This window comes from Struthio camelus, chromosome 1, assembly GCF_040807025.1.
Source record: "Struthio camelus isolate bStrCam1 chromosome 1, bStrCam1.hap1, whole genome shotgun sequence".
Taxonomy (NCBI): Eukaryota; Metazoa; Chordata; class Aves; order Struthioniformes; family Struthionidae; genus Struthio; species Struthio camelus.
The window spans coordinates 88685581-88702546 of NC_090942.1; the positions used below are offsets into that span (position 1 = coordinate 88685581).

The 16966-nt window shown below is 44.1% G+C and overlaps 1 protein-coding gene across 2 annotated transcripts; it reads left to right on the forward strand.

Annotated features, from left to right (window-relative positions):
* Positions 1 to 6591: 6591 nt before the first annotated feature.
* On the forward strand, positions 6592 to 13850 carry LOC104152043 (C->U-editing enzyme APOBEC-1). Of its 2 annotated transcripts, none has more exons than XM_009687183.2 (4): positions 6592 to 6746; positions 10308 to 10705; positions 11250 to 11365; positions 12354 to 13850. In XM_009687183.2, the coding sequence occupies exons 1-4, from the start codon at positions 6724 to 6726 to the stop codon at positions 12366 to 12368; spliced, it is 552 nt and encodes a 183-aa protein (XP_009685478.1). In that variant the 5' UTR covers positions 6592 to 6723; the 3' UTR covers positions 12369 to 13850. The 2 variants fall into 2 exon arrangements, with proteins under 2 accessions (XP_009685478.1, XP_068811566.1); XM_068955465.1 differs by lacking the exon at positions 6592 to 6746 and adding an exon at positions 9189 to 9284.
* Positions 13851 to 16966: the final 3116 nt, after the last annotated feature.

The following is a 16966-nucleotide window of genomic DNA, read 5'->3' on the forward strand; positions in this document are numbered from 1 at the left end:
CAGAGCCATGCCCAGCTCCTCCTCAGCTTGGAGGGCACTAAACTTGTTCTTCAAGGGTAACTCTTGAGGAGGAGCAAGAGCCTTTCTCCTTCTACAAGAGGTCACCAGCTTCCAGCCCTCTTCAACAGCGTTATGATGCACCTTTACACACAGTGCTGAGCCCTCTGACAACTCCACTGCAGTGGGGGCAGGGGACTCCCAGAGATGCACAGTCTCCGAGAACACCCTGTCAATCTCCTGCTCATCCTCTCGGATGCTACGCAGCCTACTAACCTCCTCCCACAACTCCTTTATCTGGTGATGCAACTGGTCAACTGGTCAACCACAGCACACCTCGCGCAGGAGACTGACTGTCAGCCCAGGCCCCACGGAGAGGCCCCAGGCACTCCCTGCAGCCCGACACCTGCAGAGCTGCATCTGCTGTCTGAGGGTCTGTCTGGGTTGAAGCCTCAGACACAGCTGATGCAGCACCTCCAACAGCCACTGGGGAACATGCTCTGCGGTGTGTCATGACCATGCCCCGGGGAAGGACACACCACTGTGCAAAATGGAGAGGAGCCTTCTTTGCCTTCTGGCACCCTTCTGCACAAACTGCTGCCTCTGTTGGCTGCACTCTGGGAGCTGCACTCTAGGCCTGGCTCTTATATAGGCCTCTGCCTAGCAGTGACTCACAAGGGTGCTTGACCCACCCAATCAGGAGCCACCTGAAACAAAAGCCCCAACTCCCTCTGACCAGGGCAGCCCAGAGAGCTCCTTAGCAGCAGCCCCACCTAGCTAGAACTTCCCAGGAGGAGTGAAGTCAAGGCCCCCTGCAGGAGTCCTTGCCCAGCTCTCCCTTCCTGCTAGCAGCAAGCACTGTCTAGTTCCTCGGGGGTCCCCAGAAAGTCTCCACAACTTCCAGCAAGGCCCACAAAAGGCCCAGGCAGAGCCCAGACACTGCTGCGCAAACTGCTGCGTTAAGAGTGATAGTGGTTGTGGAGTTAGACCTGAAGGAATATGTAGAATGGGAGATGGTTTCCGGAGAAGAGATATAGGCATTGTTTACAGAATCACAGAATGGTCGAGGTTGGAAGGGACCTCTGGAGATCATCTAGTTCAACTCCCCTACAGCAGGCTGCTCAGGACCATGTCTAGACAGCTTTTGAATATCTCCAGAGATGAAGACTCCACAACTTCTCTGTGCAACCTATTCCAGGGCTCACCCACCCTCATAGTAAAAAATAGCTCTTAGATTCAGACAACACTTCCTGTGTTTCAGTTTATGCCTGTTGCCTCTTGTCCTGTCGCTGGGCACCACGGAGAAGAGACTGGCCTCATCCTCTCGACGCCCCCCCTTCACATACTTGTACACATTGATGAGATCGCCTCTGAGTCTTCTCTTCACTTCTCCAGGCTAAACAGGCCCAGCTCTCTCAGCCTTGTTTAGTGTCAGCTTGTCATATATGGCTTACATCTTCAGAGGAAGGTGTTGACAGGCATATATTCTAGTGAACAGATCTCCTGCATTGTAAGAAAGTATCACCCCATTTCTTGACTTCATCTCTGTTAGAGATTACTGCTGACAGAGCAGGGTCAGTGGAATGGATTGTATAAACAAATATATGCTGCGTAGGATTCTGCAGGGAACTTTCCCACTAAATCTCTACTCGGTCCATTAAAGGCTGAGTGTCACCATCTTATCTGAAATGTTCTCTGTATTTCAGTCTGACGTCTCCAAAGTGGCCTTTTCCTTAGTAATGTAAATTTCTCAGTCAAAGGAGGTGAGTTTATCACACCCTTGTTCTTCATGACTTTCCACCACATGAACTTCCATTCATGCTTTTTATGACACAAGTAGTTTATTGAATAACTCACATATACGTATTCCCAGCAGATCTCTTCTGGTAGTACGTTATCCTTTTCAGCTCAGAAAGTTGCTCTGCTGCCACAGACACTTACAATTCATACACCAAGTCAAAACCAAGTCAAAAAGAACACACTGGTCATGCAGTTCAGTGCATTCTCTTCCAAGCTTAAAATTTGCCCATTAGGTTAGGGTGGCATGCATTTGTTAATTGAGAGCCCACAGTGTTCACTCTGTCCCTCATGAAGGTGTTTTTTGAGGTAGCCAGTACTCAAGCTGAAAGAGTTTGACAACCTGACACTAGCTCTAGCACCAGCCCTGAATCTAGCACCGGAGTTGCTTGTCCCTCAGAGGAGACAGGGCCATTGAAAGTTCAGTAGTTTTTTTTCCCGATACTCCAGAAAAAGAGAAAGGGAGACCAAAATCCTCATACAGCCAACTCGTGCAACCTTCAGATGTCTCAGGTAATGGGAATAAATCCCAAGGCCACTTCCTGGAGGTTCAACTAGCTCTGTCACTGTACTAGATCTAAGATAGCTCTGTGTGTCTGTATGGTCCTGACCCTCAGCTAACCTGCTCTCATGGGCCACAAAGAGTGCAGCATTCTTGACCCTGAGCCAGAGCTGGTCCCTTCCTGGGCCTATGGGGAGTCATTTGGGTATTTTTGTCCTGTGCTCCCCTGGGCTCCTAGTCTCGGGAACATGGCTGCAGAGATAGACAAACCAGCACTATCTGTAGACATGTCAGGGCCTTTGCTTTTGTGTCCTGTGAAAGACCACAGTGTGATTAATCTGAAACCAGAATATTAACTCCTGGGAAAAGAATTGTAGCTGTTCCTCTGTGTCACCCTAGACTGTGAGTCTCACTAGTTTTGCCTCAGCCATGGCTTCAGAAAGAGGCTGGCAAGGATGCCATTTGCCACAAGGGCACATTGCTGGCTCATAGTCATCTTGGTGTCCACCAGGACTCTCAGGTCCTTCTCTGCAGGGCTGCTCTCCAGCAGGTGAGCCCCCAACCTGTACTGGTGCATGGTGTTATTTCTCCCGAGGTGCAGGAGGTTGCACTTCCCTTTATTGAACTCCATGAGGCTCCTGTCAGCCCATTTCTCCAGCCTGTCCAGGTCCCTCTGAATGGCAACACAGCTCTCTGGCAACACAGCTCTCTCTCAACACCACTCCTCCCAGTTTTGTATCCTCAGCAAACTTACTGAGGGTGCACTCTGTCCCTTCATCCAGGTCACTGATGAATAAGCTGAACAGGATTGGACCCAGTATGGACCCTGGGGGGACCTGCTTGTTACTGGCCTCCAACTAGACTTTGCATCACTGATCACAACCCTCTGAGCTCTGCTGTTCAGCCAGCTTTCAGTCCACCTCACTGTCTGCTCATCTAGCCTGTACTTCATCAGCTTGCCTATGAGGATGTTGTGGGAGACAGTGTCAAAAGCCTTGCTCAAGTCAAGGTAGACAACATCCACTGCTCTCCCCTCATCTACCCAGCAAATCATTTCATCATAGAAGGCTAGCAGGTTGGTTAAGCGTGATTTCCCCTTGGTGAATATGTGCTGGCTACTCTCAATCACCTTCTTATCCTTCATATGCTTGGAAAGGATATACAGGATTGGCTTCTCCATCATCTTCCTAGGGATTTATATGAGGCTGGTTAGCCTGTAGTTCCTCAGCTCCTCCGTCTTGCCCTTTTTGAAGACTGGAGGGACACTGGCTTTCTTCCAATCCCCAGGCACCGCTCCCACTCGCCATGATTTTTCAAAGATGATCGAGGGTGGCCTTGCAGTGATGTTGGCCAGTTTCCTCAGCATTCATGGGTGCATGCCATCAGGCCCCGTGGACTTGTGTATGTCCAGTTTGCTTAAGTGAACCTTAACCTGATCTTCATTCACCAAGAGAAAGTCTTTCTTTCTCTAGATTTCCCCCCGGTCTCTGTGGCCTGGGAATGCTGAAGATCAGTCTTACCAGTAAAGACTGAGGCAAAGAAGGTATTAAATACCTCATTTTTTTGGTGCCTCTGCTTGATTCAGCAGTGGGCCCACATTTTCCTCCAGTCTTCCTTCTGCTTATGTACTTATAGAAGCCTTTCTTGTTATCCTTGACATCCCTCACCAGATTAGCCTCCAGATGGGCTTTGGCTTTCCTAGACCCATCCCCACATGCTCAGATGATGTCCCTATGTTCCTCCCAGGTTACCTGTCCCTGCTTCCACCTCCTGAACACTTCCTTCTTCTGTTTAAGTTTTGCCAGGAGCTCCCTGTTCACCCATGCAGGCCTCCTGCCACATTTGCTCCACTTCCTGTGCTTAATAGGATGGGCCTTTCTTGAGCTTGGAGGAGGTGACCCTTGAATATCAACCAGCTTTCTTGAACACCTCTTCCCTCTAGGGCCCTGTCCCGTGGGATTCTTCCAAGCAGGTCCCTGAAGAGGCCTAATTCTGCTCTCCTCAAGTCCAGTGCTGTGATCCTGCTTTTTGCCTGCTCCCTTCTCTCAAGATCCCGAGCTCCACCATCTCATGGTCACCGCAGCCAAAGTTGCTCCCAACCTTCACATCTCCAACCAGTCCTTCCTTCTTTTTAAGTATGAGGTCCAGCAGAGCACCTCACCTCATTGGCTCCTCTATCACCTGTACCGGGAAGTTGTCATCGATGCTCTCCAGGAGACTCCTGGATTGCTTGTGCCCTGCTGTGTTGTCCCTAAGGGCAGATATCGGGGTGGTTCAAGTCTCCCATGAGGACCAGGGCCTGCAAACGTGAGGCTACTTCTAGCTGTCTGTAGATGGTCTCATCTACTTCTTCTTCCTGACCAGGCAGCCTATAGCAAACACCCACAACAATGTCACTCATATTGGTCTGCCCCTTAATCCTTATCCATAAGCTCTCAGTTGACTCATCATCCACTCTAGGCAGAGCTCCATGCACTGCAACTGCTCTCACATAGAGGGCAACTCCTCCTCCTCACCTTCCTGGCCTGTATCCTAAAGAGCCTGTATCCATCCATCATACAACTGCTACCACAAACTTTGTTTTCTGCAAAAGTGTGCACCTCTGTGTTCTCTTGTTACCCTCATCTTTACTACAGCTACAATTAGTGAGAGCATCCAAAAGATTGCTCAGCAGGTCTGGTGCAAACATGAGTTCTTGCCAGGCCTGCCCTTCAGAAAACTGCCCCCGTGACTGGATGTGCAGTTTGGGGTGCTTTTTCCATGCTCAAATTATGTATCCCATTTCTGTAAGCACACCTTCATGAAGCCCACAGTGCTGCTGGAGAGTTATCCAGCAGAGCAATTCTGATTCAAAACACATTAATTTGTGTTTGGTTTATCATGGATTACCAATCAGTCAGGGATGACTCCTAAGTCTTATGAAATACACTGGACAAGGAAGGTACAGAGAAGGTGCCACTCAGATGTGCCACAGCAGATGTGCAAATGAAGGAATGCTGAAGCATCTTAAATGCAGACTATATCCAGTGAGTGTGGAAGCTCTTTGTGTAGGGGTTTACCGGACTGAGTACACATCTGCAGTCTTGGCAAAGAGTTTCAGTCATGTTGATGATGGCATTAATAGGAGAATCTCTCTGCTTCTCTCATTTCAGGAGAGGTTTCCTTTCTCAACAAAACCCTGAAAATCCCCCAGTTCGCAGATATCTCCCCTGTGCTGCCTAGATAAAATTTCCCTGTCTCTTCTCTGGCCCCAGGGCTTATGCCAGCACACCTTGGCAGCAGAAAAGCACTGCTTGCACATGTTAGAGGGTGACTTCTTTCTTTTGCTGAGAAAAAGAAGCCAGGATGCTCTCTGAAGCTGAAAGCTAGGAGGAGGGGGGTTTCTGGCTCTGTCCTAGGAGAGTTACTGTCTTGTCAGACATACTTCTTTTATGGGCTGTCTGATTAAAGGAGAACCAACTGTCTCTCTTCTATTTGCTCAGCACTTTCATAGGATGGACCTTGGTTGCATTTTCAGCTTATGAATGAGCATTTATTCAGTGTAGTCACAGACAGCCTTTGAGAGGAGGCTTCTGAACATGTCTGGGGTTCAACTTTTCCTCCTATTGAGTCCTCTTCTGCAGCATTTCTTTATTGTCATTAGAGATCAGGAAGAGTTAGAGTTTTCCCTGCCTTAAGTCCAACCACTTGGAGATCTCACGTCTCTGACCTCAGAAAAGCCCTTTCAAACATGAGTGACTGTTGAAGACCTCCTTCTTGAGGAGAAACCACTCTTAGGTAGATGATGGTCTCCTTTCTTCCTTCAGAGAGGTGTATCTCAACTTTCTGCGTTTGTCAAGGAAGATGATTAAAGCTTTAATGATAACTTGTAAGTGAACTCTCTCATCAAATGTATATTTGAGCACTTCATCTTGGACAAAGCTTGCTGAAAAGATCAAAAGATCAAGGTGAAAAGATCTTGCTATAAGTGAGAATAAACCATTGTACTGTTTATGGAACTATGCTTCAGGTGCTTCAGAGGAAAGGCCTGAGTTTCATATAATTGTACATTTTGAATAATTTTTCTGCATATAAGAATAAATCTCATTTTCTGCCAATGAATTATAACCATGCCTCTTAAACTTAAAAGCAGGTTTCAAAGAAGTTATCCAAATATCCTATTTTTAACCAAAAACATGTATCAGCTCTCACCAGCTCAGGGGTGAGGGAAGACTGCTGGTAAGGGCAGTCTTGTAGAGCCTTGTTATTACCACTGATGTCACACCATTTTTTTCGTTTTCCTCCTACATCACCCCAGCTGAGCCTGGGCATGTGCTCTGTCATTGGCTGAGAGTGGAGCTTCAGTTTTCAGGAACAGAAACAGGAAGAAGAACAGCACTGAAGAAAAACATAGCAGTGTCGGAGAGTCCACAGGGAGAGAAGAAGCCATGTACAAGAAAAAGCTGCGAGGGTAAAAAAAAATGCAAACAAAAAAAGCCCAGCTTAAGCTCTATGTTGTCATTGCTCCATACCAAGCAAACTCCTTGACTTGTCACCCCAAAGCTTTGCTTTATATTTGTGCTGTGTGTTCAGCTTGCCTGGGGGAGGGGGAGTGCATGACTTGTACCAGTAGTATCTAAGTAGAAACTCTCATCCCAAATGTGGGCACTGTGGGGCACTTTCCAAGGCTGCAAGGGGCTGCAACACAGTCTGGGTATGTTGGGAAAGTTCCTGCCTGGTCCCCTGGATCTTTGCTGTTCTGAACATAAAATGGTTGTAGGAGTCATGAAACAAGAGATGCTGAGAAAAAGAGTTGAAGTTGGAGGTGGGGAAGGTTAAGACAGGGAGTTGCCTCATCCCACTGTTGGAGAACAAGAGAATTGCAAGCTGCTCTGCCCTGCTTTTGAGGTCTTGAAATGGCTGCTGTTGCACAAAATAAACAGGAAGTTTCAGATCAGACATTTTCTGTCTAAAAGAGAAAAAAAAAGAATGTAGAATTTAGTAAAGAATTGTACCAGGTCTGCAAAGTGTTAGCAATGGAGGAACAACGCAGGATAAAGAAGTTTTGATGCATACAGAGTCACACATTTCTAGATATTACCATTATTATTAGTAGTATTGCAATGATTGGAATTCTAAATAATAGCTAATAAAAAAAGTGCAAAATGTGGCAACAGGAAGGAAGGAAAATTGTTACATTTCTATAATGATGTTGTTAGCTCAATTCCAAATACAGATTATGGCACCAAGTTTTAATAAGAGAGATTAATTTTAGAATAAGATGTTTTCATAAAATTAGTACATTTTAGAATAAATTCATTACATTCTTGTTTAAGAAACCAATGATGGGACAATAGAAGAGGTCTAAATAACACATTTTAAAGATATTTGTAAGCAGTCGATACATTCCTAAAGTTTAGTGCATATTTACATAACTGGTACATGTTAATGGGAAAGAAAATAAAACCTAGGAACTAGTTTATTGGCTGTCATCCCTCTGCCACTTTCTCCCCTAACTCCGCTAAACATGTTAGGGTACAATTCGCCTTTCAAATACTTGGTCAGTCTTTATATTTTTAGTTATTTGGTGTATTTCTCTCCAGCTCTTAATTTCTGAAAGAGTTAAAAGTTCGCCTTCATGAGATTGATGAATCAAACTGAGAAAGAAAAGTAAAAAAGCTTTAGGACTTATTTTGGATTTGCTGAATCTTAATTTTGTCTCATATTTGTATCAAGGAACCAGCTATTAAGTGATTTTTTGTGAGTTAGTCTCTATGTATGTGAGTTCTGTATATAACAATGCTAAAAAGCAAGGAGGACTGTGACAGCTGTAAGCATAAAAAATGAAAATGATTGCATGGCTTTGTGCAGTTTATCTGTAAACACACAATTTGTTTTAAACAAGTTCTTATCTGGTTTGGAGAGAAAAGGGAACAGCTATTGAGATTCTGTATATATTCTATGGTGTGTGAATGTTTTATGACATATTTTTAATTTCCTGTCTGTCTTTCTGTTAGAGTTGTTTAACTTTACATTAATCCATTATTTAAAAAAATAGTTATATCTGTAGCAAGTATCTATAAAAATGCAGACCTTTGTGAATATTGCATTAAGCTGATTACACAATGCATTTCACTTGGCTAAACAAATACTTAAGGTGGCTATATCTTGAACATTAGTGTATGACAAGATTGTCCTAAAGAAATAGCTTTATATCACTTAAAATGTGCAGAGTTCACCCACTGCAATAGATTATCCAGAGTGCAGTATTTTATGGTCAAAAAAAAGATAAGAGGGTGGTTAAAGCCAGTATAAGTAAGATCTGAAAATTTTTACTTGTTTGGGTGTTATAATCAGATGGCAACAACTACAGATACCTTTGAACAAGTCAGGTCACTGTGTTCTGTTGTGACTCTGTTTTCCAAAACGATAAAGATACCTTCCTTCAGAATTAGATAACTGACTGGGCTTCAGTATGGGGAATTTGATGTATTTTCCTTGGTGAACTTCAGCTGTCACTATATTGCCTGTGGAATATATATGTAATATATAATACATACATACATACATATATATATTGCCTAATGTTCAAGAACAAGCTTTAAAGAAATTTAAGCTAATAAACACTAACTTCCAGAAAATGTAATAGAAAAAATACATCTCTCTGAACCTCTAAAATAAGAAAAAAAAAATTAAGCCTGTGATTCCTTTTTGTCTCTCTGCTGTTTTTTAAAGACATGCTAAAGGAAGTACGTATCATATTAAAAATTTATTCCTTTATCAGAATGAAACAAACAAAGCTAAATGCCACATTTTCGTAAATTCATTAGAAAGTCTGATAAAGAAATGTGCATGCATATTTTCTGTGGTTTATATACTCAGAAAAAACAGATGCTCTGTGGTTTATAAACCAGTTTCTCACTGGTTTCTGTAAATACACATTTTAATGTGTAGGAATGGAATGAGGAAGGAGACAGGGCTAGAAGACAAAACTTTCTGACAGACTCAGGTAAATGAGATACATTTTTACATTGATAATAAGTCCCACAGAGAATATGTGACAGTTGCTTGATCTGCAAGACTAATTTGTCCTTGGTTCAGATAATGGGAGGTTTAGTTATTTGTGAGTGCAAATCTGTAAGACAATCTAGATGCTTATTGCTTCTCTATTTTTCTGTTAAGAATCTGTACAGCTGTCTATTAAATTTATTCTGAATTACATGAATGTGGAAAAATATATATCTAAAATGCATTCTAATGCACATCTCTATATAAAACAATTGTACAAAGGCTACAAAGTGCTAATGGTGACTGAATATATTATGTATGTATAATGGATAATTACTGATAAAAAAGATATGCTCTCTCACTACTAACACTGGCAGTCTTTGTACAGTTACTTAATTGTAAATATTTAGAGATTTGATCTGAACAGATATGTATCTAATAGATGGACTATCTGTCAGAAAATGGCATTCTTGGGAGCTGCATCATTTTATATAGAACACTTCTTTATCCTTTTCTCATCTATAATTGTGCTGGCTATGCTAAGCCTCATGAAAATAAGAACAGTGAAAGAATCCAATAAGGACAAATGTTCAGTTTCATAAATTATCAGTTGTTTTCTTTTTTCGTTTGTTTGTTTTTCTTTTTATAAAATTCATGACAGTTCCCCAAAACCCTATATCAGAAATGCTCCACAGGAGTCCTGAAAAAATGTCTGACACATAAAAGAAATACAGAAGGATGTCAGAAATACGTGCACTGATGAGGAAGAGGACAGCTGTAGATAGGGGTGAGAAAATGAAAATTCTGCATGCAGTTGCATACGAAGGGGAAATTAGTGGTTTAGAGTTTGGTTCCTTTATCCTACCATGGTGCCTACCTCTCTATTCTCTTTGCATTGCTCCCTATGTTTTTCCTTTCTAGTTTTTCTCTCATTTCTTCCATGTTCCCCCTTTTATCTGAACTGGAAAATTACCGAAAACAAAGTTGTAAGCACCAATTCCTTGGAATTTCTCTTCTGTTTCAGCATGTATATGTCCAAGAAGGCATTTAAGTATCATTTTGACCCCCGTGAGAGTCCACGTGCTACATACCTACTATGTGTAATCCAGTGGGGTTGTAATGGCCTGCCTTGGATACACTGGGTCAAAAATGGGCGTTCTCATGCTGAAAGGTACTTCCTGCAGAAAGTCTTTAAGATGAGAAGATCCAATAATAATATCAACTGTTCCATCACCTTGTACTTGTCCTGGAGTCCCTGTAGAAATTGCTGCTATGAAATGCAGTATTTCTTAAAAAAGCACCCAAATGTGAATATATGCATATACTTAGCACGGCTTTATTACACGGAAGATGAAGAGATCTGTAAAGCTCTGAAGGACCTTTCTGAGAAGAAAGTCATCATTTCTGTCATGAAAATTGAAGGTAAGGTTTCCTGTCCTTTATGGGACTGGGAAAGGGTGAAATGATGATCTTTGTGCATAGGTGAATCTGGCACAGTGTTGCTTCTATGCCCATTATACTCATCCATCTCCTTTGGCAGCCTATCCATCACCTTTCAACAAGGGAAATTCACATCCAAAAAATGATGTTCAGATATTACAGAGGAAGGGGAGCAGGTATCTTAGTAACCAAACCTGTGTGAAAAATCTCCCTGTTTACAGACATCATTTTTCCATCACTCCTGAGGGCATGGGAGACAGGGTGCTTCTCCCTTGTCCTACAGAATGAAATGCAGCTGCTAAGAAAAAGCTGGTTCAAGGTGTCCTCTGCTGGTGACATAGGAAAAAAAAGACGATGGCAATGTTTCCAAACGCTGCAGAGTTGACAGTATCCCTCAGCTGACGCTGTCCATGGCCAGGCTGTTTCTGTGGTATGGGCACAAGGCAGGAGTTACAAAGTCTTGTTCCTTGAGCTTGTCTGGTATCTGAGTTTACTCAGGTCAGTTATCTTGTTTCAATTTTTCCAGACTATATTTACTGTTGGAAAACGTTTGTCAGTGGAAATGCTGCTGCTGGTTCCTGGTTTAAGGACTTTGAATCGCAGATAAATAAGAATCATTTCCAGCTCAAGCGCATCCTTGAGGTTAGTAGACTCTGAAGAGAACCACATTAAATGATTTCCAGCCTAGGGTCACTGAGGTGGCAAATGCAGGAAAGAAGCTGCTCACATCTAGCTGAAGTTTAAAGACTGCTGAAGCATGCTTTTAGGAAAAGCAATAAACTAAAATTGCAAGAACTATCCCATCCCACTGAGAGAGAAACACTGCAGATTTTCCTCCGTCATAGTATAAAGCAAAGGCTAAGAGCATAGCTTATCTTCTTCACATTCCAGAGTGGGAAATCCCTTAATCGTCATCTGAAACTCTAGCCTCATCTAAGAAACCCTTCCCCAGATTCCTTCCTAATCTGTTTCTGAGCATGGCTTTCCCTGCTCCAAATTATGCTGCTGAACTACTTTTTGTCAATATCTGCAATGGTCAGACAGCTCCTTCCAGGCACTACCATACCGTACATAGTTCATTGAACTCCCTTCCAGATTTTATTCAGCAACTTTGCAGACTGGTCAGAAGGATACAGTTTCTGCAAGATGAGCAGAGCTCATCAAAACAGAATGTCTGCTGCCTGGGAAATTCCACCCTTGTTTTTGTTCTATGTCAGAACTTGTAAAGGGCAGGAGAGCAAAGAGAGAGTGTGTACACCGACAATGCTAAGAGTTTGTGCCCCTGTAGATGAGAGACTCTGCTTGAATAAATAGGTGCACGTTCTGGGCCTGGGACAGCCATGTACCAAAAAACCCTAACAAAACTAATATATTTTCTGCAACATTTTGATTTCAATGTATTGCAGCTTTCTGACAAATGCTATTTTTAGTGAAATGGAGTGAAACATCTTTGGCTAAGTAGGTCATTGAACATCTGGGAAATCCATTTTATATGGCATTTATGGAAAAGATATATTCTGGGCTGTTACAAGTAATAGACCAGTCTCCTGCTACACCCATTTCAAATCACAGCAAAACCAAAGTGTAGTTGTTAAAGGATACTAATTTCTTATTTTTATTTTCATTTCAGGTTTCACCATTATAGTAAGAGATTTCACCCACAAATATGGCCAGCCACCAGCTTTCCGCTTGTATGTAGAAGAGACCAATCATAAAATGTTGCTAATATTCCCCAGTTTCTAAAAGCTGCCAATATCCTGGACAGACAGCTTGTCAATGGAAGTCTTGAGTATACTGGACCATGCTAAAAATCCCTGATGAGAAACCCCTGGATGTGGAAATGGAGGCAGGTTGCAGCCAGAATGGGGAACTGTTCCAGGCCTGCTATTCTGCTAACATTTTTCTTCCTCTGATGTGGGCTACTGCTGCAAGGACTGATGGGAAAAGGGTACTGAAAGAGTAGAGCTAAATTAGCACCAGAACAAGTGATTGATTCACTGTACCTTAGTTCCTCTGAGCCATTTCTTTGTAAACAGGATATTTCCTTGCCTCTTGTAAATGAATCTCTTCTGGGTGTAGGATGGATGCCTCAGGGTATCAAAAGGGACATCTCTGGAGACTTGCTGTCCTCTGCGCTAGCCTCGTCTCCTACCTAAATCTACAAAGGAGCAAAAAGGAACCAAATATCACAAGAAATGCCCCAGCAGGGCAGAGAGAATAGTCCAGACACTTATCCAGCAGTGGCATGAGATGATGCTGTTTAGGGAGAGCAGGCAAGCTTGGCCACTATCTATAGTTCATTCTGATCCATTCACACTACCTCAATATCCACAGTGATTAGAGTAGGGAGGTTAGGGGGTACAGCTGGGCATCTTCCCTTTAGTGTCTGCTTATGGACCTGTTACCATTAATTTCTTAGATCTCTTTTGATCCTGTCCTGTCATCTGCATCCACAGCTTACTGGGGCAGCAGATTCCAGAAGTTCACAGCTTGTTGTGTAAAGAGGTACTTTTCTCTGTTTTAAACTGATCTACTAATAACAACAAATGCCAGTTCTTGCTATACTAATGTCTCATTGTTAATCACTTAAACATGTGCCTGCATTTGAAGACTGTGCTAGCCTGGAGAACTTTCCGCTGGCTCAGTAGGAGCTACAACATGTAACTAACAGCTCCACTTCATCTTAAAAGAGCCACTCAAAAATCCACAGATGACCCATTCAACAGAAGCAAATCCCCCATCTATTAAGTAGGTTGACTGTGGAAATGAAGCTTACAGAATCCATGGCCATTGCATTTCAGCAGCTCTAGTTGTCTAGTAAAAGAAATAAGAAGGTATTTTTATCCACAAACCCCTCCTAGAACTAGAGTGCTAGATATGTCCACTGGAAACTCCTTGAAAAGCAAGGTTCCTTGGGTTTCACAAAGAACTGCAGAAATTCAACTACATCCTTTGCAATAATCAAGCTGGATTGTTCACTCCTCTGTTGGGCATGTACTGTCACTATTGAGTGCATTAGAACAGAACCTCTCTTTCCCCTATCCCTGATGTTATGTTATTTTTGCAAGACTAGAAGAAATGCTCATGGATTTATACCTATTTTAGTCATTAAACTCTAACTCTGTCATTGTGTCTGATTCTTCTCTCATTTTTATTGCTAATCTTTTAACACAGTCAATAGAATTATTCAGCATTTTAGAGTGATCTAACCTAAACCTGGCTTACGTAACAGGGAGATTACATGTTGTAACTCACAAAATGGCAGCACTCTTCCATTGAGTCATGTCTGCTTTGGTAGATATGTCACCAGTCTCTACTGGGTTCTTGAGTGGCAGCCTGGCTTCAACACATAACAGTTCCACTCTGGGCACTCTACTTCTACACAGTGTCAGACATTCACATAACAATATCCCTCCTCAGTCTCTACTGCCAAAGGTCTTTATGTTGGCACAGGCTGCCAATGAAATCAATCCACAATGCTATCACCATACACCTTTCCAGCAGCTTCAGGTATGGTTCTCTTGTCACTTGTTGATCCATGGTTCACGGTAAGGTGCATTACACTTAATTCTAGTTTACATTGTCCTGTTGGCCATAGCTTACCACTCTTGGCCCCTGTTTGTGTTGCAAACAGCTCTTAGCCAAAGTGAGACTGTGACATTGCTGTGTCACAAGCAAGCAAAAAACCCAAACTGCTTTCAGAATAAAAAATCCAAAGGCAACTATTATGTCTATGCCTGTCAAGTCCTTGAATGCACTAAAAAGCCTTAATGGCCCTGACCAGCCTCCCTGGGAGCCTCCACTCTCTCCCTCTGCCCATGGACTCCAGGCCCTCATTTAAGTTCAGCCCTGGGCCTTTAGTCCCTGCCTAAGCTACAAGATAGGTGTACCTGTCTCCAGCCCTATCACAGCCAGGCCTGTGCTTGGCTACAGACCCTGTTAATGCAGACCCTAACCTGTAGATTGACTTCCTGGTTTGACCTCAGGCCTGCCAGGTAATCACTGGATTATATGTGGCCCCGGTTACCATGAAAAGATCTGATTCTCCGCAGAAAATTGACCTCCCAACTTGACCTCAGACCTTGTCCCATAAACTTATTAAGCAATCTGGGCCTCAGTCAACACCAGCTACCATTCCCTGGCCTGACCTGCTCATCTTACTTGGGTACTGTGAGATGGGGGCGTGGTGGTGGAGCCCTGCCCTGTGAGCCTTACTGCCCTCAGCTTCTAGCTCCCTGGTCTCTAGGGAGCAGCTGGCCCTTGCTGCTCCCTGACAGTTACCTCAGGCTGTTGTGAGCCTTCAGCCAACTGCCATAGAGCCTGACCAACAGCTGTGCAGGACCTTGCTTTTATGACTCCTCCTGAGTGACTAGCCTGTGATCTCCCCACAGTGTCAAACCCCTGCCTAACCACAGACATCTGAGTAAAAACCCGCACTGGGTGGGGGGGCCTCCCCCTAGTCCATTTCAGCTCAAGTCTAGGTCTTCAGTCCCTACGTGAGTAATGTTGCAGCTGTGCCTGTCTCACAGCTGTGCGTGTGTCTGGCCATGAGTCCTGTTGATCTGGACCCTGACCTGCAAACTGACTTCTGGACTTGGACTTGGACCTGTCTGATCACTATAGACCTGCTCAGCGATCACTGGACTGCATCCGACCCAGTTACCATCACAGGATCTGAACCTGATCTGTGGATTGACTTCCTGGCTTGACCTTGGACTGCCTCATCACCATAAACTTGCCTGATGATCTGCACTCTTGGTTGACACTGGCTGCGATCCTTAGGCCTGCCCTCCTTGTACTTGGGTGTCTTGCACTTCTCATGTACAAAGAAACAGAAGGGACTGAATCCAGTTCCATGTCACACCTCTGTGATCACTGCTAGTTCCTTATGTACTGTGGCCTCTCCTCTTCCCCAGAGCAGGAACAGGCTCTAGGGAGCCTGTTCCTAAAATATCACATGTGATATTTTAGTTACCTGTGGACCGAAATATGTGCTTAAAATCAGTAGAGATTATGGGTAATATGTAGAGCTATACATAGGGTTATATATGTATATTTTACACACACACACACACACACACACACACACACACACACACACACACACAAGCATGTGCAAGAGGTCAGACTAGATAACACAGTGGAACTGAACCCCCCTTCCCAAATTTGACTTCTGCTATCTGCTCTATTTGATATAGAGCAAAGATGGCAGATGCTGTTTATTGGATCCTGAGAAAAAAGAAAGAAGGTCTCCATCCCTGCCCAGAAGAAGCCCTAGATCCTGCAATCTGTTTTTTTTTTTTTTAAGAAAACTGTGTGTTCAGCTGTTTTCCAGCATTTGCATATTTGGAGTCTGTAACCTTTGTGCATGGACACTGTGGTGATTACATAAAGGAAAAGAGACTTAATGTACTATAAAAAGCTTAATCTGGCCTACTGTGCACAGCCCACCTCACCTCAACACAATGTATGGCCTCATCCATCACTTCTCCTCCGTCTCATTCATATCACCTGATAGCCTTCTAGGATGGAATGACTGGCTGGGTAGATGAGGGCAGAGCAGTGGATGTTGTCTCCCTGGACTTGAGCAAGGCTTTTGACACTGTCTCCCATCCCATCCTCAAAGGCGAGCTCAGGAGGTGTGGGTTGGATGAGTGGCCAGTGAGGTGGATTGAGAACTGGCTGGATGGCCGAGCTCTGAGGGTTGCGGTCAGTGGCACAGAGTCTGGCTGGAGGCTTGTAGCTAGCGGTGTCCCGCAGGGGTCAGTCCTGGGTCCAGTCTTGTTCAATGTATTCATCAATGACCTGGAGGAAGGGACAGAGTGCACCCTCAGCAAGTTGGCTGATGATACAAACTTGGGAGGAGTGGCTGACACACCAGAAGACTGCGCTGCCATTCAGAGGGACCTGGACAGGCTGGAGAGTTGGGCAGAGAGGAACCTCATGAAGTTCAATAAGGGCAAGTGCAGGGTCCTGCCCCTAGGGAGGAAGAACCCCAGGCAGCAGGACAGGCTGGGGGTTGACCTGCTGGAAAGCAGCTCTGGAGAGAAGGACCTGGGAGTCCTGGTGGACAACAAGTGAAGCATGAGGCAGCAATGTGCCCTGCTGGCCAAGAAGGCCAATGGTCTCCTGGGGTGCATTAGGCAGAGTGGAGGGAGGTGATCCTGCCCCTCTCCCCAGCCCTGGGGAGGCCTCCCCTGGAGTACTGTGTCCAACTCTGGGCTCCCCAGGACAAGAGAGACA